The 21,657-nt window shown below is 55.2% G+C and overlaps 1 protein-coding gene across 1 annotated transcript in view; it reads left to right on the top strand.

Annotated features, from left to right (window-relative positions):
* Window positions 1-21,657, top strand: part of DFNB31 (deafness, autosomal recessive 31) — a gene marked incomplete at its 5' end in the record, with an annotated part of 60,456 nt that overhangs the window by 19,211 nt on the left and 19,588 nt on the right. The window contains 3 exon segments of the mRNA XM_006772888.2: window positions 2,966-3,184; window positions 9,198-9,323; window positions 21,025-21,227. Of these exon segments, the coding sequence (XP_006772951.1) occupies window positions 2,966-3,184; window positions 9,198-9,323; window positions 21,025-21,227 (548 nt within the window).

Raw genomic sequence — 21,657 nt, 5'->3', positions numbered from 1 at the left:
CCCACAGGTTGAGAACCACTGCCTTAGACAAAGCTTTTCTACACCCAGTTTCTCTTCCAATGCAGACATGCCAGGGAAGAGAGGGGAGTGGGCTGTGCCTCTTGCTGAGCTCCTACTATGTGCACAGCCTCTGGACCTCTCCCACGTGGTCTTGTTTAATCCACACGACCCTGAGAAGTGGGTGTTGTCCTCCTTTCACGTGCTGCTTTGAGAGAGGGGGGTGGCTGGCACTAGGACTCTATACTAACAAGTGACAGAAGCCATTACATCCAGTTACGCCAGAATCCACATCTATGTACTCTCCACCTACACGCCTCTAATTCTAGCGCAGCCTTCCAGATCAAACGCGTAGCTGGGGGGTGATGCCTGTGGCTGTTGGGGTTACTTTTGGGATCATATATGTACTTTCTCACCTCATCACGTCAACCAGGCTTTTATGAGCACCTACTGTGGAAGGTATGAGCACCTACTGTGAGCACCAGGGGAAGCCTTGTCTCTCACCAGGCGTTAAATGCCATGAGCATCCGCCCACTTTGTTCTCTCCCGGCCTGGCACACAGTAGGCCCTCCGTCAGCGCTCATTGAATGAATGATGGGGCTCAGACTCTGCCCAGGAAAGAAGCAGAGAAGAAGCTGGCCAGTGGGAACTGCACTGAGCAGCCAGCAGTGCCCTCACGGAGAAGGGAGCAGTGGGCAGGGAGGAGGGGCAGGAAGACTGTGCGGAGGCTCCGTGGCCTCGGAGGTTTCTGCTGAGGCTCCATGTACCCTGAGACCCGCCTCCCTCTTTGCTCCAGCAGAAGCCCACCTGGTCTCCCGCTTCCTCCATCCTGCATCTCAGACTTTAACAGGTTTTTATTTTCCCAGCCGTTCTGTACAGGAGAGCCGAGGAATGAATAAAAGACCACTGTAGATCTTCCCCTGCTCATCGCCTCAGAAATCCTTCGGTAAAAGCAGAATTTTCCCTCTCCTTCTCCCTCTCCCGGGGAGTAGCATTTAGCTGTGGGAGCGAGGGACCCGGCGCCTCCCTGCTCCGGTCAGGACAGAGTGTCCTCGGGCAGGGCCTGGTCCGCCAGGGCTCCCCACTGCCCTTGACAGCTCTGCCCGTGGCTGCATTTGGCCGCCAAGAGGATTGGGGAGTCAGAATAATGTATGCTCTGGATTCGGGCAAGCGGGGAGGACCAGACAGCAAAGTACCGCCCTCCCCCTTTGAGACATAGTGTTGCTTTCTGGAAGCAACATACCCTCATCCTGGAGCAGTTGGAAAAGACTGAGAAACGGGAAGAACAGAATAACAATCACCCGTAGCCCAGCCCCGGAGAGCAGCACGCGGGCATCTCGGCACATGTCTCCTCAGTTTGGTGTATTTTTCCCCCCCGTGGGATTTTTCCTTTACCGGAACTGAGATCGTTCTGTGAGGTTTGACTTACGTCCTTCTGACCCCCTTAACGTTGAACTAGGTCCCATATCCTTGGCATCACAAAGTTTTGTAATGGTTTTAAAATGGGACTTTAGCGGCAGCATGAACTGTCATGTGTGTAGGGACCATCCTTGACTCAGATGGTCCCCAGTTCCGGGGGGTGTTTACTGTTGATCCCGGTGCTGAAGGCCCTTTTCTGGGGGGGGAACCCACTTCGTTTCAGGTGCATTATGAGGAAGCAGCATGGCCGATCGCAGCTTCCACCCAGGGCGCAGGGCCCAGCTTCCCTCCCTCTCCCTGTGGTTGGTCTGTCTCCAGACTGGAGCATATAGAATGAAGGTGCTGTCTACACTCAAGATTAGTTGCTCTAGGTAGGAACCCCTTATTAGCTGTGTGGACAGATGATGTCCCTCTAATTATTCACCAAGATCATGGGACCGCCTTCCCCACAAGATGGGATTCCATGAGGAGTTCAGGAGACGAGGCCTGCGGGGGGCAGACCGCCTGACACGCACAGGTCCCTTGCAAATGTTCCGCTCTCGCTATTATCAGTGTTTTTCTCTCTTGACTGTCTTGTCTGGTATTTTATTGGGGTCGCTGAGACCACCTGAGTTCTGTGACACTAGAAGGGCTCGCAGGTTCAGCCTTACAGTTGTCCTCGGGGCGAAGATTTGTCCGCTGCAAGGACGCACAGCAAAATGAGCGCAGGGAGCAGGGGCGCGGCAGAGGCTGCACTGAGTCCCCCCATGCAGTGTCCTACAGGGCGAGCTTCCTCCCCCAGCACTGAACTGTGCCACAGGGATGAGATGCGGTCTGCCAGGGAGACTCAGCACCAAGGGTTTGGGGTTTTTTGTTTGTTTGTTTGTTAATCCTCACCCCAGGATATTTTTTCCATTGATTTTTAGAGAAAGTGGAAGGGAGGGGGAGAGACAGAGAGAGAAACATTGGTGTGAGAGAAACACGTTGATTGGTTGCCTCCCACACACGCCCTGACCTGGGCCGAGGATCAAGCCTGCAACCGAGGTATTGAACCCGGGACCCTTCAGTCCACGGGCCAACACTCTATCCATGGAGCCAAACTGGCTAGGGCAGTGCCAAGGGTTTTTGGGGGGGCTGGTCATATAGGTACCCTCAGCCTGTACCCACATTCCAGATCTCCGGAGGGAAAGCAAGTGGTCAGCATGAACCACATGGCTTGCACAGGTAGGCTGGGCACAGCGAGCCCTTGTCAGGTCGGGAACGGTGGGAACACTCCGAATGCAAGCTCCCAGGCGTCGGCCAGGCAGGCCTCCCTGTGGGTGCCGGCCCAGGCCTGCTCTGTTATGCTGAGACCATCTCTCTTGTGTTTGAACCACTTCAAGATAAGGGTGGGACAGATGTCCTCGTTTCTGTAGGACAGAACCGAGGCCTGGAAAAGGAAAGGCATTTAGGGACTGGCCTTCTCCTTCGTGAATGGGTCCTGAGAGGAAGCAAGTGCTGGGGAATGGGCGGCTGTCCCTCACTGCCCCTTCCTGCTAACGCTGCATCCCTCTCTCTGCTCTCCCACTAGGCGCTCAAGGGCTCCAAGAAGCTGGTGATGTCGGTGTACTCGGCGGGCCGCATCCCCGGGGGCTACGTCACCAACCACATCTACACCTGGGTGGACCCGCAGGGCCGCAGCATCTCCCCGCCCGCCAGCCTGCCCCGGCCCCACGGCAGTGCCCTGCGGCCGCGCGAGGGGGACCGGAGGAGCAACCTGCACCTGCTGCAAGGCGGGGATGAGAAAAAGGTGAGCCGCCCCCCCGGCCCGGCAGGCCGACCTGAGGCGGGGGCTGCGAGGGAGGCTGGCCCCTGAGACCGTGCTTCCGGCTAAGCCCAGAGCAGGGAAGCTTTTCAGAGGCTGGAAGGAGGGCTTGGTCCTGTCGGGGTTCCGCTCTTTCTTTTTGGCCCCTGCAGGCTGTTACAATGCAGACCAAGGTGCTGCAGCAAAGAGCCTGTGACTTAAGTAAGGTCAGGTATCTCTCCTTGTCACAGCCAAGCGGAGGGGACAGTGTGGGCTGGCGGGCAGCTCCGTCCCCATCTTATTCTGGGGCCCGGTGCCCTCCACTGCCATCCTGTCTAGGACGAAGCTCAGAGCTTCCCTTTAAACTAGAAATGAGTTGACTGCTCAGCAGCTCTGACCCAGGCCCTTGGCCGCTTGCTGCCAGGACTGCGTGCTCCAGAGGGAAGCGGTGGCGGGGCCGGTCTGGGTTGTAAGGAACAGAAACGGGTCCTGGCCACCTCCACAGAGTAAGAGCTTGCTGGCAGGCGTGGCAGGCCCGGAACTGAGGCCGAGGAATTGGGGGTGCGGCCTCCAGAAGGAAGGGATCTCCTCCCCGGATCTCCTCCCCATCTCTGCCTCCTTCCCCTCAACGGTCATACTCCAGGGAGGTGCACCGATTGGCTGGTGGGGAGGGCTGGGCAGTTTGATTGACAGAACCACCAAGACGTCGCTGGTGGGGGAGGGGCTGTTGTCCAAAGGGGGGGCCCCCCCCACCCCGTGGGATGTGGTAACCTGAAGGAGAGGGACAGGGGCATCAACAGGCGACCCCTACAGAGCCCGCCTCTCCCCGGGCACGACTGGTTCTTAAAATATTGTGGAAAGGACTGAGAGATGGCCCCATTGATGTTTTAAACTTCACTCTGGGGGCTGTTTGCCTCCCTCCCGCCCCCCCAGTCGCTCCTGGGACGAGGAATGTCATACCTGCAAGCAGCTCTCTGTCCTCCAGCACTTTGACTCCGGCAGCCTGGAGGCCACAGAGCCCCCCCTCCGGAGACATTCTCAGCTTTCCTTTCCTGTCGATAAGACTGTAACATTTATTTAATGTTTTGTGTTCTTTGTGCTCAAACATCAATCTGCAGGCGAGACAGAGATGGCAGCCGCCTCTGTGCCAGGCGAGAGGTAGTGGGTAGCCAGCTGGTAGGCACACTGGATCCGCCTGGGCTTCTTCCGAGGAGGCAGGGCTGGGTGGGGGTCGGCCCCCGTGTCCCCCTCCCCCGGCGACCTTGCTCTCTGGCCGTCTTGAGAAAGCAGCAGTACCTGTGGCCTTGACTCATCTCCAAGCCCGGCCTCCCAGGGTTAGGCAGAGAACTTGCTTTATCCTTTTCTCCAGCCCCGCCCCTCGGGGTAGGACATAATCTTAGGGTAGGAATTCTCGCTGGTGGAGAGCTGGCTGGGTGCTGGGCTCTGTACTTACAGCATCTTACTGAATCCGCAGGCCGCCCTGCAGGGCAGGTGACCTTATCCGAATTTTATAGATGAGGGGTCGGAGGTTCAGCAACTAGGACCCATGCAGGAGGCCCCCTGTGAGCTCCTGGTGTGCCTGAGGCTGCTGTGGGAAGTGGGATAGGAGGTCCTGGGAGGATGAGACAGTAATCCAAAAACAGACATAAGTTAGCGAGAGCATTAAAGTGGTGAAGACAGATGGAAGAAGTGAAATCAGGGGAGGGGATAGAGAGCGATGGGGAGGGAGGCACTGCTCTGGATGAGGTGGTCAGGTAGGGCCTCTCCGAGGAGATGGTTCCTGAGTGAGACCGAGAGAGGAAGAAAAAGCCACCATGTGCCATCTGGGGGCTGAAAATCCCAGGCAGCAAGGACAGGGCGTGAAAAGGCCCTGAGGTGGCATCTCAAGGCCTGGCGAGAAGGACCCTGTCCCTGGAAGTGAGTGGATGGGAGGGTTGGGAGGAGAGAAGGTGACCTCTGGGCTTCTAGGAGTGACTTACGTAGGAATGCAGAAGACAGAGGCTGAGAGAACTGTGTTCCCCGGAGGCCCACTACTTCAGAAGGCGGCAGAGACCCTAGACCAGTGGTCACCAACCGGTGGTCCATGAGGTCTGAAAGGTTGGCGACTGCTGCCCTAGACCACCCCAAGGAGGCCTTCACAGACCTCAGAGCTCCCGACGGCAGCTTCTGCCCTGTCCTCTAGTCTCCTCTCGCTGATACAACATGGAAACTCCCACATCCTTGTTGAGAAGGGCCCTGGGGACATGTCTCTGGAGCCCTCACTCTGGCTCCTGGGCCTGACTCTTCTGTCCAGTGGCCTGGTCTCATCTAATATTCTAAATAGCCGTGACCAGACTCCCGGATGGACTTCCCACCAGCCCCAGTGCTCAGGGCAATCGTGATATAAAAATCACACGTGGAACAAAAGGGCCTTTGAAAACTCCCTCCGCTGCCCTCTGAAGTTGGATCTGTTTTCTCAGCCCTTCCGGTGATGCTCTCCTCCACACTGGAGTGTGAGCACCATCGTGAGGCGGCAGGGAGGCACAGGGAGGAAGAACTTACAGAGCTCTCTGCAAGTGAGACCTCTCTGCTCTCGGGACACTGTCACGCCCTCAGAGGCCAAGAGGGACTCCTTGTTCCAGTGTCCCATTCTGGGCTAACCCTCAGTCTCTACAGCTGCAGTAAACAAGGACAGGATTGCTGCTGGGGGTTAAACAGGCTAGTGTCCATGTGGCAGAAGGGATAAGACTCTGGAGCCAGGCTGCCTGGGTTCAAATCCTGCCTCCACCACTTACCAGCTGGGTGACCTTGTACAAGTGACACAACCTCTCTGGGCTTCAGCCTCTCCTCTGTAAAATGAAGACAATAACGGGGCCTACTCTCCCCACTACTGGGTCAGCTCCCTGGCGGTAAGGGTCTCGGTTCTGTGCCCTGGTAGTGCCTCGCAGAGCACAGGCTCTCAGAAAGTACGGAGTGAATGAATGAATGAAGACAAAAACACCTTGGCAACTGGCCAGCACATGCTAGAAGCTCAGGGAACATTTGCTGGGTTTGAATATAAGTCCTGTTTGATTAAACCCTTGTGTACACTGTTCTTTGCAGAGTTAACCAGTTAACTGCCACGATATTTTGAATTTAATTTAAAAAGGTCCGCCGCTGGCGTCTATAGACACTTATGACGTACAAATGGTTAACAGAGGATATAACTTGGTGCTTCTCATGACCCCCTCCTTGGGCTCCGTTAATTTGCTAGAGCAACTCACAGAACTCAGGAAAGCAGTTTGCTTGCTGTTTGCCAGTTTGTTGTAAAAGGACTGGATAAAGGATACAGATGGACATCCAGATGGAAGAGAGGTGTGGGGAGGGACGCAGAGCTCCGGTGCTCTCCCCAGATGTGCCTTTCTCTCCAGATGTGCCTCTCTCCCTTTACGTTCACATGTTCCCCCCGCACCCTTACCATTGGGACTTGTGGAGGCTTGCTCACATAGGCCCGATCGGTTAACTCCTCTTCCAGCCCCTCTCCCTTTCTGGAGAATGGGGGTGGGAGGTGAAAATTCCAGACTCCTCATCATGGTTTGGTCTTTCTGGTGTCCAGGCCCCAGGCAGGAGCCATCCAGCAACCCACCCAGAGTCACCTCATTAGAACAAAAGATGCTCCTACTGCTCTTACCACTTAGGAGTTTACACGGGTTTCAGGAGCTCAGTGCTAGGAATGGGGTTGGAGACCAAATATACATATTTCTTGTTATAAATCACAATATCACACCTGGTTTTAGAACTTCCTGACCGTGTGGCCTTGAGAGCGTCCCTTGACGTTGGGTGAGCCACTGAGGCTTCCGGCTCCTGGATTTGGGGATGGTCATGGCAGCCATGTGGGGCTGTTTCCAGGGTCACTGGTCATGTGTGTAAGCACAGAGCACAGTGTCTGGGACAGAGTCATTCATTCCAGGGACAACCATGGCTCATCGAATGCCAGCGAGGCGCTAGGTACCTTTCATGTATTTTTGCCCCCAAATGCTTATTGACGTCATCTCCTGGGGTTGCTCATATTGCTTCCTGGACAGGGTCGGGGTTCTAGGCAAGGCAGGAGAGGGGGATGGTGGTGCCTGCTCCGTGTAGGTGTAGGTAGTGTGCGAGGATTTCACTGGTGGGGAAACTGAAGGTCAGAGACGTGATGGGCCTTGCCCCACGGTTGCCCAGGGGTAAAGGGCAGAAGCAGTATTTGAACTTAGGCCTTCAGGAGTCAGTGTGGTGCTCCGCGTAAATGCCTGGCCTCTGCAAGCTGTTGGCTGTGACCGTGGCCACATCCTTTCATCCTCCAGCCTCAGTTTTCTCATCTGGAAAATGGGGATAAGAATAAAGTCGTAGAGGAGGAGAGGGGATGAAATGAGGTAATTAATGCATGTGAAGTGCCTGGGATTTAGGAAATACATCTAGTTCCCAGCTAATCTAGTGAGTTATTCTTACTACGTGCCTATTATTGGTGGGTGTGGCTTCTTTTCCTGGAGCCAGGCTGCCTCTCCTGACTGTCCATTCCCATCTGTGAAACACCAGCTGAATTTCCAGCAAGTGATTGAGGCCGATTACTGTGTGGTTGATGGGACTGTTATCACAGTTCTGTAATAAAGACTCCGTTTTATTCCCTGTGAAGGATTTATGGGGAGGTGGCGGGAAGGGGGAGGTTTGTTCCCATCCTTAGTATTCAGAGGGCGACTCCTGCCATCTGTGTGTTCCTGGGCTCCTCTGGGCTCTCCCCAGAATCTTTGTGTCCTGGAGCTGGAGGGACCAGGTGGGGTGCGGGTGAGGGGGGGAGGGGGGAGCGGGAGAACAAACCCCAGGTCACCCAGTGAGCAGGGCTGAGTTCGGCTGGTTCCAGGCCTAAAGGCACAATATGGAAGAGAGGGTTTGTTCTACCTGCCATCTGTGGGTTCCTGGTAGGGACTACCCACTCTGTCCTCAGCTCGCCTCGCTGGTCTGAGTCCTGCCCTCCCCTCTCGCCTGGGGGCCCTCTCTCCTGTTCCCCTCCCCAGTAGTCTTTCTAAAATCCCAGTCTGAGCCTCACTCCCCTGCGTAAGGCCCAGGCGTGGCCTCGCTCACAGCCCCGCACATAGGCTAGTCTTGTTCCTCCCTTTCCCTCCCTGCCGCCTCCATACAAACAGAATCCTGCGTGACCCCAGGGGCTGTGCACTATCCAGATTCCGTATTCAGAGCTTTTGCCCTCCCCTTGCCCCAGCTCCCTCAGCCTTTGGGATTCCAAGGTCATCTTTCCAGGAGGCTCCCCTGCCCATCTCACCAGAGACGTCCCTTTCTCCAGGACGCCTCCCTGACCACCTCACTCCCCAGTCAGGACCATGGTCCCTTCTCTGCACCCACACGGTCCCCGAGCCACCCCCCACGCTCTGGTCACACTGTTTCCTGGTCCCGCTGCCCCTCCAGACTGAGACCCTTGCGAGCAGGACTGTCTGGGGCATCTGTGGGTCCCCTGGCCCACTCTGGGTCTGGGCGCCCCCTGTGTTTGTAGAATTAAGGGCTACTGAAGCAGCACCCTGTGCTTCAGGAGAGATGGCAGAGGCGGAAGGCCCTGGGGAGGCAGGAGACCCTGGGGTGGTGGCACCCCAAGCCTGGACTCAGCCTTGATCCTGAGGAGGGAGCTGGGGGAGGAGGGGGCCCGGGGCCGAGCAGGCCCTCCCTGATGGAAGGATGTGGTTAGGGGCAGCCAGTGGAGGCAGAGAGAGGCCTTGGCCCGTGGTGTGAAGAAGGAGTGACACCAGGAGTGCTGAGGGGCTCTAGGATGGGCACAGGGCATCCCTAGAGGTCATCCCCCTCAGCGCCTCCCTTTCCTGCTCATGTGACTGCAGCCCAGGGGAGAGGGGCCTCCCCAGGCCACTCAGCAAGTCGAGGCAGAGCTGGGGCAGAGCTGCCGTGTCCCCGGGGATCTTGCAGACCTGAATCCATGTGCCCCTCAGGGACTGGGAGTGACTGCAGCCTGCTGGCTCCCGAAGTTCATGGCCCTCAATGCTGTGTCCTGTCCCTGTTGCAGGTGAACCTGGTGCTGGGGGACGGCCGGTCCCTGGGCCTCACCATCCGCGGGGGAGCAGAGTACGGCCTCGGCATCTACGTCACCGGCGTGGACCAGGGCTCTGAAGCAGAAAGCAGTGGGCTCAAGGTGAGGGGCCCCCCACTCCCGCGGGAGGGGGTGGGGTGCGGGGCTGCAGGCATGGGGGTGGGAGGGACCACCTGAGCCATGCAGACTTCCAGCAGCGCATTCAGCATCCACCTTAGGGACTGGCCCCAGCAGGAGCCCTTGCCCGGCTGCATGCCTCCCATTCACAGCTCAGAGCGAACGGCAGGAGCTGTGTCCCATCTCCCACGCCCCAAGTTCCCCGCTGTCCTCAGCACAGGGTGCCTCCCACGTGGTGCTGGGCACCGGGCCAGCCAGGCTCTTCCTGGCTGCTGTTTTGCAAGCACTGCTGATGGACTGTGATGGCCCTGACTTCAGAGTTTATTATGGTGCTTGGACAGGGAAGAGGAGAGAAAGCCATGAGCTGGGCTGGGGTTGTACGGGGGCAGCGTCGGGGCTGGCATTTGATCCAGGGCAGCCAGCAGTTATTGAAATATTATTCACGTCTTCAAGAGGGCTCACTGTGTGCCTAGCATTCGTAATTGACTTCACAGGTGTCATCTGGAACCGTCATGCCATCCTGTGGGGTAGGCCATTCTTACCTCCGTTTCCAACTGGGTAAACTGAGGCATGGAGAGGGTAAGCAGGCTAACCCAAGGCCGCACAGCCGATGGGATGCAGAGCAGGATTTGGGCCCAGGTGGTCTTGATTCCAACGCAGCAGGAGGGGAGACTGTGTCTCCATAACAAACGGCCTGAATGCATGGCTCAGGATCCCCTGAACACCGCTCTGATCCCCATGACCTTTCCTCTCCTCTATGTAGAGTGTCAGGTTCCCCCCATTATGGGGCATTCGGGCCCTTTGTTATGGAGACAGACAGGCCTCTGTATGTCAGCTTCTCTTAGGAAATACAGTGACGTGGGAAGAGCTCTGTGTTTGGAGCCAGGAAGATTGGATTCAAACCCCAGATTTCGCTTTTGCTTTAATAGCTATATGACCTTCGAGAATCCCTTCACCTCTCTGGGATTCCCAGGGAATCATAACAAATAACGTGTCTTCCTCAGGATCACTGAAAAGATGAAAGGAGACATGAACTCACGATGACGTTAATAACAGGTTCAATATCGAGTGTCTAAGATATGGACTGAATGTTAGTGTTCTCCCCAAATTCATATGTGAGAATGCTTACCCCCAGTTTGGTGGCGCTGGGAGGTGGGGCCTCTGGGAGGTGCTTAGGTCCCGAAGGGTGGAGCCTCAGGAATGGGATTAGTGCCCTTAAAAAAGGGGACCCAGAGAGCGCTCTAGCCCTCTCTCCACTCTGAGGACACAAGGAGAAGTTGGTGGTCTGCAGCCTGGGAGAACCCGACCACCAGAACCCGACCAGGTTGGCACCCTGATCTCGGACTTGCAGCCTCCAGAACGGGGAGGGAAGAGGGAATAAATGTCTGTTGCTTCTGAGCCACCCAGTTGCTTTTTTATACAGCTGGGACTGACTGGGACAATCTGTTCTTTCCCAAGTGTTTTAAGCCACCAGCACGGCTGTTAAATGCCTTCTTTTGCTAGCCCATTTCACAGGCACAGCATCTGAGACAGAGTTTGCACAGCTAGTGAGAGAGAAAGCCGAGACTGGCATTTGGGAATCGGGATCCTGGCTCTGAACTGTGCTCGGAACCAGGCCAGCCGTGGGTGGGTAGTAGGTGCTCCACAGCGGCTGGCTGGTTCTAGTTGGTTCTGAAATGCCCTGGGTCTGGGCGCTTGCTGTGCTCTCAGCCAGTTAAGATGGTACCTTGTTGGGTCTCCAAGAGGAAACAGTCTCCTAGTAGTCTGTATGCAGATTGTGTTTAGTAAATTTGTTATTTTGAAATAATTTTAGATTTCCTGGAAATTTGGAAAGACAGGTCCCCCTTTCCTTCATCTAGCTTCCCCTGGTATTAACATCTTGTGTAAGCAGGTGCATTTGCCAAGACTGAGAAGCTGACATTATGGGTACTATACTGCTAAACCGACTCCAGACTTCTTATGCAGAGTTGTTTTCCCACTTTTGTTCTAGAATACAGTCTAATCCAGCACACCACATTGCATTTAGCCTGTATGCAGTTTTAATTCCGTTTACTTCCCCCCAAATTACAAAAAAAAGAGTTTGAAGGTAGTTTCAAAACACAGAGTAAGGATGCTTTGCTTTTTTTTTTTTTTCTTTTAATGAGTGAGAAAATTGGGAGGAAGAACAAGGGGGGACAGAGGGAAGAGATAAAGCCGTAGTGAGAATCTTTCCAGAACACTTGCGATGTGGATTGCAAACCCAGCCACAGGCAGGACACAGCTGGCTCTGAGCTTCCTGGCAGCCGCCACAAAGAGGGCAGCGGGGAGACACATTTGTAAGATGAAAACAAACCGGCTGTGCTGGAGAAGTCTGGTTATTCCTCGTCCTGAGGCCGGAGAACTGTTTGCCCGGGCCCCTCCGAGGGAGGACGTTGTGTGATGACATAAGCAGTGTCCTCAGTGACAGGAAACACAGGAAGGGGTCCCCTACTGTGTTGGTGATGGATGCGTTCTGATGGAAGCCTTGTTAAGGAAGAGGGAGGGAGTGTGCAGGAGGGGACCGTGCCTCGCTCAAGGAGGCCCATGGCCGCTTGCTCACTGGGAAGCACAGGCTGCAGGATCACACATCCAACAGGACCTCACACGTATGAAACACGGACGTAAAAATGCACAGAGAAGCATCTACCGACCTCTTCCCACATGTCAACAGCGGCAATCTGGCCGAGAAGAGATTATGGATGATTCTCCCTCTTCTTTATGTCCTTGTGCAGTGTCTGAACGGAGTATTTTATAATCATGCGAACGGCCTCAGTAAGGTGACTTCCATTGTGAAACAAGGCAGAGAAAAAGTATCCCGTACGAGTTTTCTGGCTACGTCAGGTGCTTCTCAGTTGCAGGCCATCGAAGGCTTTATTTGCTCCTAAAACGCCCGCCTTCGGTAGCGGATTTCCATCTTCAGTGTCCACCCCAGGAAAGCACTCCGAGTTCCCTGCCGGTATTTTCCTTTGCCCTCCACGGTCCCTGGGATATGCAAGCGCCTGCCTACACCCACTCGGGCATCCGGGACTGATTAGTTCCATGTATTGTCACGGCAGTTTTCAGTAGAATTAGGCATATTGAGTGGAATAAAGGGGCTTGGTGTGTGGGCGGTCGAGCCAAGAACAGGCTTTCTTTGTAAACAAGACTCCTTGCTGCCCTGCAGAGCTTTCCTGGGAGCAAGTGCTGCCTTCTGCCTGCCTCCCAGCGCTCACTTAGCTCCTTGGGGCCTTGTGGGTCCAGGGAAAGGGCAAGTCCCCTGCTAGGAAGGAGAGCTCCTCGGAGGGGGCAGGCACCTCCCAGCGTGTGCCCTGGGCGCAGCCCTGGGACCTGGAGCTCTCCCACCCTCCCGGTAGGGGCTGGCTCCCCGCCCGCCCGTATTCCTTCAGCCTCTCTTATTCCTGTGCACCTTCCCCTACAGCTCCAAACCCCACCAAAGAATGGGCCATAAAACCTTGTTTGTTCCTTTAAGGACAGCCAAGATTGACTAGCATTTAAAAAGAATAATGATGAGAGCAGTTGCTCTTTATTAAGCAGCTATTATGGACCAAGTGCCGTGCCAAACGCTTTAGATACACTCTTATTTATTCCTCCCAATAGCCCTATGGCGGGCACTAATAGCACAGTTTAATAGGTGAGCAGTTGAGGCTCAGAGAGGGGCAGCGACTTGCTCAGGATCGAGGGCCTAGCCCTTCAGGCCCTTTAAAGGCCACCTGCTTTCTTCTGTCACCTCCTTAGTACCCTAATTTGACCAAATATCAAGAGACTGCAAAGAGAGGAAATAAAGGACATTTAGTCCTAAACATCAGCAAGCAAGCTTGGGAAGCCCAGTGTGGCCCTCCCAGATCCTGCCTGGCCCCACGACCTGCACCCCTGAGGCCATCTCAGGGTGGGAGGCCGATTGGGTTTCTGCTGGTATCAGTGTGGACTCCTTTACATACAAGAAAAAGTATGTGTGTATACATACACAGGTAGATACATAAATAGAGGTGTGTGCACCCATGAGCTACTATATATACATACAGTTCCTCTGGGAGGGGAGCACCCAGGCTGTTCCTTTCGGTTCCTCGCTGGCGCGCCAGCCCCGGCCCCACAGAGCCGGCTCGGGAGGAATCGTGGCACAGCAGCCCCTGATTGCTTTGGGGACTTGGAAATCCCCTGGATCTTTAAGCAAGAGGTGGGTAATAACTTACATGCTATTGAGCTCCAGCTTAGAGGACGGGCTGCCTCTCCCAGAGTGCAGGGGCCACCTGCGCTCCCGGGGAGGGGCCACGAGCCCTGAATCTCAGAGACGGCATCTTGCTTCCCTTCCCAGGGGTTGTGGAGGCGAGGCTGTGCTGCAGGTAGATTCCAGGCTCTCGACGACTAATGTTTATAATAATAACTAGAGGCCCCGTGCATGATATTCGTGCACTTGTGGGGGTGGGGGGAGGGTCCCTCAGCCCAGCCCAGCCTGTGCCCTCTCACAGTCTGGGACCCCTTGGGGGATGTCCGCCTGCCGGCTGCAGTTGGACATCCCCTGCGGGGTCCTTAGTGCTGCTGCGGAGGCGGGAGAGGCTGCCGTCACCGCCGCTGCACTGGCCAGCTGTGAGCCCGGCTTCAGCTCCGCATTGAGCGTCTGCCCCCTGGTGGTCAGTGTGCTCCCACAGCCAACCTCCCGCGGTCCCTCCCCCAGGCCGGCCGGTCCCCGTCGGCCCTGATCGGCCCCGATAGGGACTGGATAAGATGCCCTGATTGGCCCTGATCGCCAGCCAGGCCGAGGGAACCCCAACCGTGCATGAATTTGTGCACCGGACTTCTAGTAATAATAATAATAATAATGACGATGTCAGGACACAATGAGCTATGCATGTAAAATCCAGTGCCTGGCATATGAAAGCACCCCAAAATGGCAGCCCTAATTGTGTGAGTGTGGGTGCTGGCGGGTAAAGGCCTCTGAAAGTCTCAGGTAGCTGATGAGTCCGCACAGAGGTCGAACAGCTTTCCCAAGGAGCTGGGAGGTGACTTCTCCCCCGAGAAACCCGCACCTGCTGGGTGACTGTTTTAGGCTCTCCCCCCTGGCTGTGCCACCTTCTCCATCCTTCCTAGGTTGCTGTCTTGGCTGGATTTGTGAACTGGTCTCTGAATGGGAGCTTCATAAACTGTAAACCTTCAGTTTGCTTAGTCCTACTGCCTGGCTTTTAAAGCTCCCCCCCTCCTTGGTCATAATTGCTCACAGTTAGGCTACTGCCCAAGAGAGACCCACGTCGGACTTCTGACCTCCAGAACTGTAGGATAAGTCCATGTTCTTTGAAGCCGTTACGTTTGTGGTACTTTGTCACAGCAGCTCTCGGAAACTGATACGGTACCGACTGTAGCCCCCCCCCCCCCCCCCCACCGAACATAGTGCTGGCCCTTAGGGGGCACTTGGTTCTCATCTAGAAGGCCCAACATATTTACTCACTTGCCCCATCTTACGAGACAAAAGCAGTTTCAGAATAGCCTCGTGCATTCTGCTGTGGAAAACAAACGCGCTAAGTTGATGTTCTGATTTGTTAGCAACTCATTTTGTCTTTAAACTGAGGGTTTGGAGTCAAAGCCTTGTGTTGGGTTAGTTGTTCCTTTTCCTCTTCAGCTTAGTTCTGTTACTTATTTGAAACAGGTCCCTTTGCTTCCACTGGAATTCAATTGGGCTCCCCCCTATTGATTTACTTTCGCTTTGAGCAACTAAAACATCAAAATTATGCAAAAAAGGTATACGCCCGAGTATCCCTTCTCCCCGACCCTCCTCCCGCTCCTCGCAGGGAACGAAACAAACTGGTTTTTGGTTTATTCCTGTTTCTTTTTTGCAAAAGCAGTTAGGTACATGTAGTCTTTCTCCTTTCCTTGACGAAAGGCAGTATGCTATTGGTATTATTTTGCACCGTAACTTTTAAAATCAAATATGCTGGAAATCACTTCGTGTCAGTGCACAGAAGTCTGTTCTTTTTTTTGCGGCTCCTTGGTGCTGCACGGTGTGGCTCTGCCTGACTTGATTCATCCACTCTCCTCTGTGGGCATTTAGGTTGTTTTCAGTACTTGACAGGTCTCCTACCTGACGTGGAAGAGAAGGAAACTGAGGCACGCAGGGGTTGAGGAAATTACCCAAGGTCACACAGAGAGCAAGTGGCAGAGTCTGGGTCTGTGCTCACAACCACACACCAGATGGCCTCTCACTTCGCCTGCATAACAGTGTAACAGTTGGTGGTCTCAGTCCTGAGTTTTGAGGGAAAGAAGGCTGAGCGCGTAAAATTGTTCTCCCTGGGTCTCAGGGAGAAAGAGGGGACCCTGCCCTGAGTGGGGCCACTCCCCAGCCTGCGGAGCTCTTTCCCCATGCACCTCAGGCCCAGAGGACGTGAGTGCCGGCCGCTGGTGGTTGGCCAGCTTTCGGGGAGATCAGTGTCCTGTCCTTGCTGCTGTCCCCGCATGCTCTCCTCAGAGCATCCCAGATCTGAGCCTGTCACTCGATGGGCTGTGGATGATGGAGGAGTCTTTCCTCTGCCTTGAAATGAAGGGCATTCCCATGGCCCGCCCTCCGTTCCTCCATCGCTGGTGATAAATAGGAGGCAGTGGTGACAAATAAAATCAAGCCACCTTTATTCGTTTATCCTTCCATGCCCTCCCCATCGGCGCCCGATGGCAGGCTGAGCAATATTGGACACTCCATCACTCTTTGCATCTGTCTCTCCTTCCTCCGGGGGGTCGTGTCTTGATGAGTTCCGGGCGGTGTGAATTTTTCTTGGCTAATTATTCTGAGGGCCTGGGCTTTGGCCCCAGACCCGTCCCTGTGCTTTCTGGGCCTCGGTCTCCCCGTCTGCAGGGCTGGTGGTTGCAGCCTCTTTGCCTCTTTACTTTTTGCCTTATTGACTCATGTCATCTAACTCAAAGCTGGCTTCGATCGGTAAGAAAAAGTAACATTTCAGTGAATCAACGCATAGAGCTCTTAGGTTTTTTTTTAGGTGTGGGGGTGGGGGCAGGGAAGTCAGATCAAGACGATTAAACATGCCAAATCCAAGTTCACAAACCAAAGGAAAAGGGGAAGCGAATGAAAGTGAGTGGAGAGGAGGAAGGGTGATCCCTCCTGTCCCTTCACCAGTTACTACATGCCTCCTGTGTGCCAGGCACATGCTGGGATGAAGGCGGCACAGGGCGGTAGGAAGAATGTGGAAAGCTGGGCTCAGGTGCTGGCCCCTTGTTCACTTCCTGCGTGACCAGTGACCTTGAACAAATCAGTTGACATCCCAACCTGTGGCCTCCACTGGGAAGGGAAGCGAAGGACAAGCTATTGAAAGCCTCTCTCGTGGTGTCAGGCTCTGTACCGAGTGGTCCCCTTTGGTTCTCACAAAAAGTGTGGGTACTGTCATGCCCACTTTACAGATGGGAACACTGAGTCTCTGACTGTACTTGAGAGCTGTGCAGGGCCACATGGCTCCTCTGTTTGGTGGCTGGTTTCAGACCTAGGGGCATGTTTCCATTGCACCCTAGGCATGGGGCTTCGTAGCCCGATAGCCCCACGGGGCTGCTGTGAGCAGCAGGGGACACTGGGTTTATTTGAAACTGGGTTGTGGACTCCAAATGACAGTGAGCAAGCAGGCAGACAGCTATGCTGATAAGGTCCCTGGACCTCGGGAAGCTCTGAAACAAGTAGAGAATTTGAGAGAGAACTGGACAGGGAGAAAGGGGATTTTCAGACCAACCCAGATGCTGTCAAGGGCTGTGTGAGGACCCCAAGGCCAGCCCCATCCAGAACTTCAGGTTTAAAACAGGCCCTGGAGGAAGAAGAAAGACGAGAGGGTTGGAGAGAGATGAGGAAGACAGGCTCACGTACCCCTATTCGGTTGGGGTTTCCCGAGTATGATTCCTATTTCACACCTGTTCCCCAGGTGGGGCACACGTGAGCTGCCTCTCACAAATCTGTATCTATCTATCTATCTATCTATCTATATATCTGGGGGAGGGTGGGATGGGCTCGGGTGTTCAGACTAGGGTCGCTCCCAGGGCTAGGTGAGGCTATTTCGTAGGAGGCTAGGCTCTTGGGCTAGGCTCCATCTTTGGGGCTAGTTCTGCCCTTCTGGAACGGGCTCGGCTGTTCGGCTGTTCGGGACTCAAATCTGTGTTTGTTAAACAGGCCTGAGGGGGAATGTGACTACCACAGCAAAACCTGCGACTTCTCAGATATTCATGCTGAGGAGGAGGCAGAAGTGAGTGGTGTGCTGGGCATGCAGGGACCACACACAGGACAGGAGCCGGGCTCAGGGACAAGAAGTGAAGTTTGGTAACCATAGCACAGACGCAGCCCCCACCCCGGAAACCATTGGCCCCGTGGTGACTGACAGGGTTTGCCAGGTTTAGCTAATAAAGACACAGGACGCCCGTTTACATCTGATTCCAGATAAACCGCGAGCACATTTTTGTAGCAGACGTAGGTGCCGTGCAGTGTCGGGACACTCCCCTCCCCCAACCAGCCTCGCTGTGGAGGGCCAGGTGGATGCTGGTGGGATGGAGGCCCTTTCCTTTGTTCCGAGCCCCCTTCCTGGCCCAGCCCTGCAGGGAGAGGCTTGCACACCCTAAACCCCATCTCGGAGGCTACTTTTTAAAATTAAACTGGGATGAAGTCACGTGTGTGGGGAAGATTAAAATGGATTCCCTTTGCTTAGTAACAAAAGCCAAAGCTGTTGAAAGGGATCCTTAGGAAAACAGCACTTCAGCTGATGGAGAGTGTGGCCTGGGCTTCGGCTGGGGGAGCGGCTGGACAGAGGGGAGCAGTGGGGCCTCCGCTACTCAGGAGGGAAGGCGGGAGGCGAGGCCCACTGCCATGCCCTGAGTGCAAGTGGGCCCAGCAGGGCGCGCGCTACCCTTTCGCTCACAGTCATTGTCACCACAGCACTGCTTCTTGGCATTGAGAAAGCCCCTGTGGGGAGAGGCTGGCAGGGGCTGCCGAGCCAGGTGGGAAGTGGCAAAACCCACTCCTTCATGCAGAAGCACTTACTGAGCACTTGCCGTGCGCCAAGCCCTTTCCAAGGAGTCCACCTGGGGCTGCCCACGTTCTCAGGGGCCCGGGATTCTCAACTAGGGAGCTCAGGGAGGCAGAGAGGGAGAGAACTGTGATATAGTTGGTGGCAGGGGGAACAGGTGCTGATGACTAGGAAATTGGAGGACAGTCCTGGGCGCCCCTTTTTACACCCAAGGAAACTGTGGCACAAAAGCTATTGGGGGATTTGCTTGAGCTCACACAGCATGGAAGGAGCAGAGTCAGCATTTGAACCCCATTCTGATGGTCTTTGAAACCCTTTAACCATGATGCTTTGCTGCCCCCTGGATTGTGTGTGTGTGTGGGGAGGGGGGGGGGTCATTGGAAGTTTTTAAGAAAGGAGGGATGTCATGAAAGTAAAAGTGGAGGAAAAATTATTAACTTGGTGCGAAGTCTGAGGCCAGTTTGGGTGTAAATGCCCGGAGGTGGGGTGCTGGCTCAGGAGCCCCCGCACGAGGAGAGAGGGACCCAGGTTGGGGGCTGGAGGGTGGAGGAAGGTGAAGGTTGGGTGCGACTTCCTAAGGATCTGCTGGGGGAATGAAGGCTGGGTTGTCAGAGCTGGGTGCTGAGGGAAGGCCAGGGCGTGCGGGCAGGTCGGTGGCTTTGGACCTGCTGGATTTGCAGAGATGCTGCGTGTCCCCAGGCAGAGCTCCTGGCAGCATTGGGGCCCTGGGGCCCGGCCTGCGGGGGCTGCACCCTCACTGTCCTCCCGTGAGTTCTGTGACCACCCCATTTACTTAACCTCTCTGACCTCTGTGTTCTCTCTGGTGAGATGGAGAGCAATGATACCTGCTCTTCAGGATGCTGAAGATACTAAATAAGAAAAAGAATATGTAAAGGGACAGAGAAGGTGCCTGGGACACAGTCAGCATCTGGGCAACTGTGGTTTGAAATTTGGGACTCCAGGCTGGTGTGATGTGCTGGTCCCCCCTGGGCTGCGGCAGAAATGGTCCCAGAGCTAGTCGTGGAGGGGGATGGGTGTCTGGCTTTTCCTTCATTTGATGAATTTTTCTTCCCACTGTGTTCTGGGCCCTGGGGATACAGTGTGGGGAGGCTGACAGGAAAGCCCACTGATAGCACAAGACCGAGCCCACGCTCGATCAACTAGGCCAGTGATGGCGAACCTATGACACGCGTGCCAGAGGTGACACGCGAACTCATTGTTTTGGTTGATTTTTCTTTGTTAAATGGCATTTAAATATATAAAATAAATATCAAAAATATAAGTCTTTGTTTTACTATGGTTGCAAATATCAAAAAATGTCTATATGTGACACGGCACCAGAGTTAAGTCAGGGTTTTTCAAAATGCTGGCACGCCGAGCTCAAAAGGTTCGCCATCACTGGACTAGGCAGCAGGAGCGGTCGGTCTGGCGCACACGGCCTCCCAGCGAGCCTGGCGCTGACTGGGTGTGCAGTAGTGAGCATTGTAGGATGGGCTGCGGAGGCACAGGGCCTCCTTTGCACCGCATTGCTGGCACAGGGGAGACGGGGGAAGTCTGCCTTTGTAACCACCCTGTATTGGGAACTCCCTGATGCAGCAGGGATATTAAAAGAAAGACAGAAAACTGGGGACCAGGGTGTCACTTTTCAGCCTTGACATCACATCTGTTTCCCTCCCTTTCTTCTTCCAAATTCCCATGTGGCTCGCCTTGCTAACCCTGCTTTGAGAAATGCTGGGAAATCCACCTGGGGGTTGATCATGAGCCGTCAGCAGGCAGGGGACCTGGGGAGAAGGCAGAGCAGCCACGAATAACTGGAATAACCGGCTTCCGAGGCTGCCCTTCTTGGCCTCGGTGGGGGTGACGCTGTGCAGCCCTTTCCTGGCCTTGAGCTGCAGGCCCCCCAGCATCACAGGAAGGGGAGCGCCAGTCCCCCCCCCCCCCCCCCCCCCCCCCGAGTTCAAACAAGACACAAGTCTTCACATGTGCCCATCTCACACCACACCACCTTCCCACCAACCTCGGCTGTTTTTGTCACATATTTCTTTTTATTGGAAGGTTAGGCGTTGTTTTTTTAATCCTTTCATTAAAAACGTGTGTTTTTCCATTACGGAATAAAATGCCCTGGGTGTTATAAGAATCCCAGCGTATGTTATTGCTTTAACGAGAGGCTGGCTTCCCCATGTACTGCCTGTTTTCCGGAGTAAATGAGAATGTTGTGTACATCTGGAGGTGACGTGAGAATGCGTGCTGGGGGTAAAGCTCTCCGCAGTGGGGCAGGGCAGAGGGCAGGGATCGAAGTGTGCCTTCACGCCTCTCGCTTCATCCTGCCCCAATCCCACCCCACCCCACCCCGGCCCCTGAGGGGGCTGTTGTTTTCTGGATAAGGGGGTCCTTGGGAAGCTGGTGGTAGACTCACCCCTCAAACCCTTGCTAGGTCAAGAGGAGGCGGCCCTTTCAAGTGACAGGAACATGGGCTCAGGATCGGGATTGGAAGGTTGTCTGCCATGGGCTTGCTGAGTCTCCCTCAGGCACCCGCACAACCTCTCTGAGCCTTGGTGACCTCCTCCTCGGCAGGCTGGCCGGCAGGAGAATTGGGACAGGACCAGGGCTCCGACGCCCCAGGCACGAGTTCGTGTCCTGCAGACAGCCAGGTAACTGTTGTGCTGTGGTCTTGGCAGGTCGGGGACCAGATTCTGGAGGTGAACGGGCGGAGCTTTCTCAACATCCTGCACGACGAGGCGGTCAGGCTGCTCAAGTCCTCCCAGCACCTCATCCTGACGGTGAAGGACGTGGGGAGGCTGCCCCACGCCCGCACCACCGTGGACGAGACCAAGTGGATCGCCAGTTCCCGGATTGGGGACCCCGCCACGAACTCAGCAGGGTCAGGCCCCACTGCTTACGCGGAGCCTCAGGACCCCGGGGCCCTCTCTGAGAGCCAGCTGCGTCCTCCTCCCGCCCCTGCACCCGTCCTGATCTGTAAAGATCGCACCGGTTCTCAGCCCGGGGCCCCTTTCATTTCCGCGCACGACCTTGGGCGCGTCCCTTCTCCTCTCCTGGCCCGTTTCCCAGGGAAAGCCGAACTGCACCCCGCAGCTCTCTCGTTCTTCGTTGGCCTCTGGCGAGTCACTTACCTTATTTTTGGGCCCTTAGTTGTTTGTCTGAAAAGTGAGTCTTAAACCCTGCCCTCTCCCAGGTCTCTGAGAATCTCAGGAGTTACCCGGGTGGAAGGGTCTCAGATGAGGTGTCCTTGCTGGATGGCTGAGTAGTTACTACTGTCGGAATGTGTCACCTTTGGATTTCCATCCCGAGTC

Source organism: Myotis davidii, unplaced genomic scaffold (assembly GCF_000327345.1).
Source record: "Myotis davidii unplaced genomic scaffold, ASM32734v1 scaffold866, whole genome shotgun sequence".
Classification (NCBI taxonomy): Eukaryota; Metazoa; Chordata; class Mammalia; order Chiroptera; family Vespertilionidae; genus Myotis; species Myotis davidii.
This window is presented reverse-complemented; position numbering and strand designations above follow the sequence as displayed.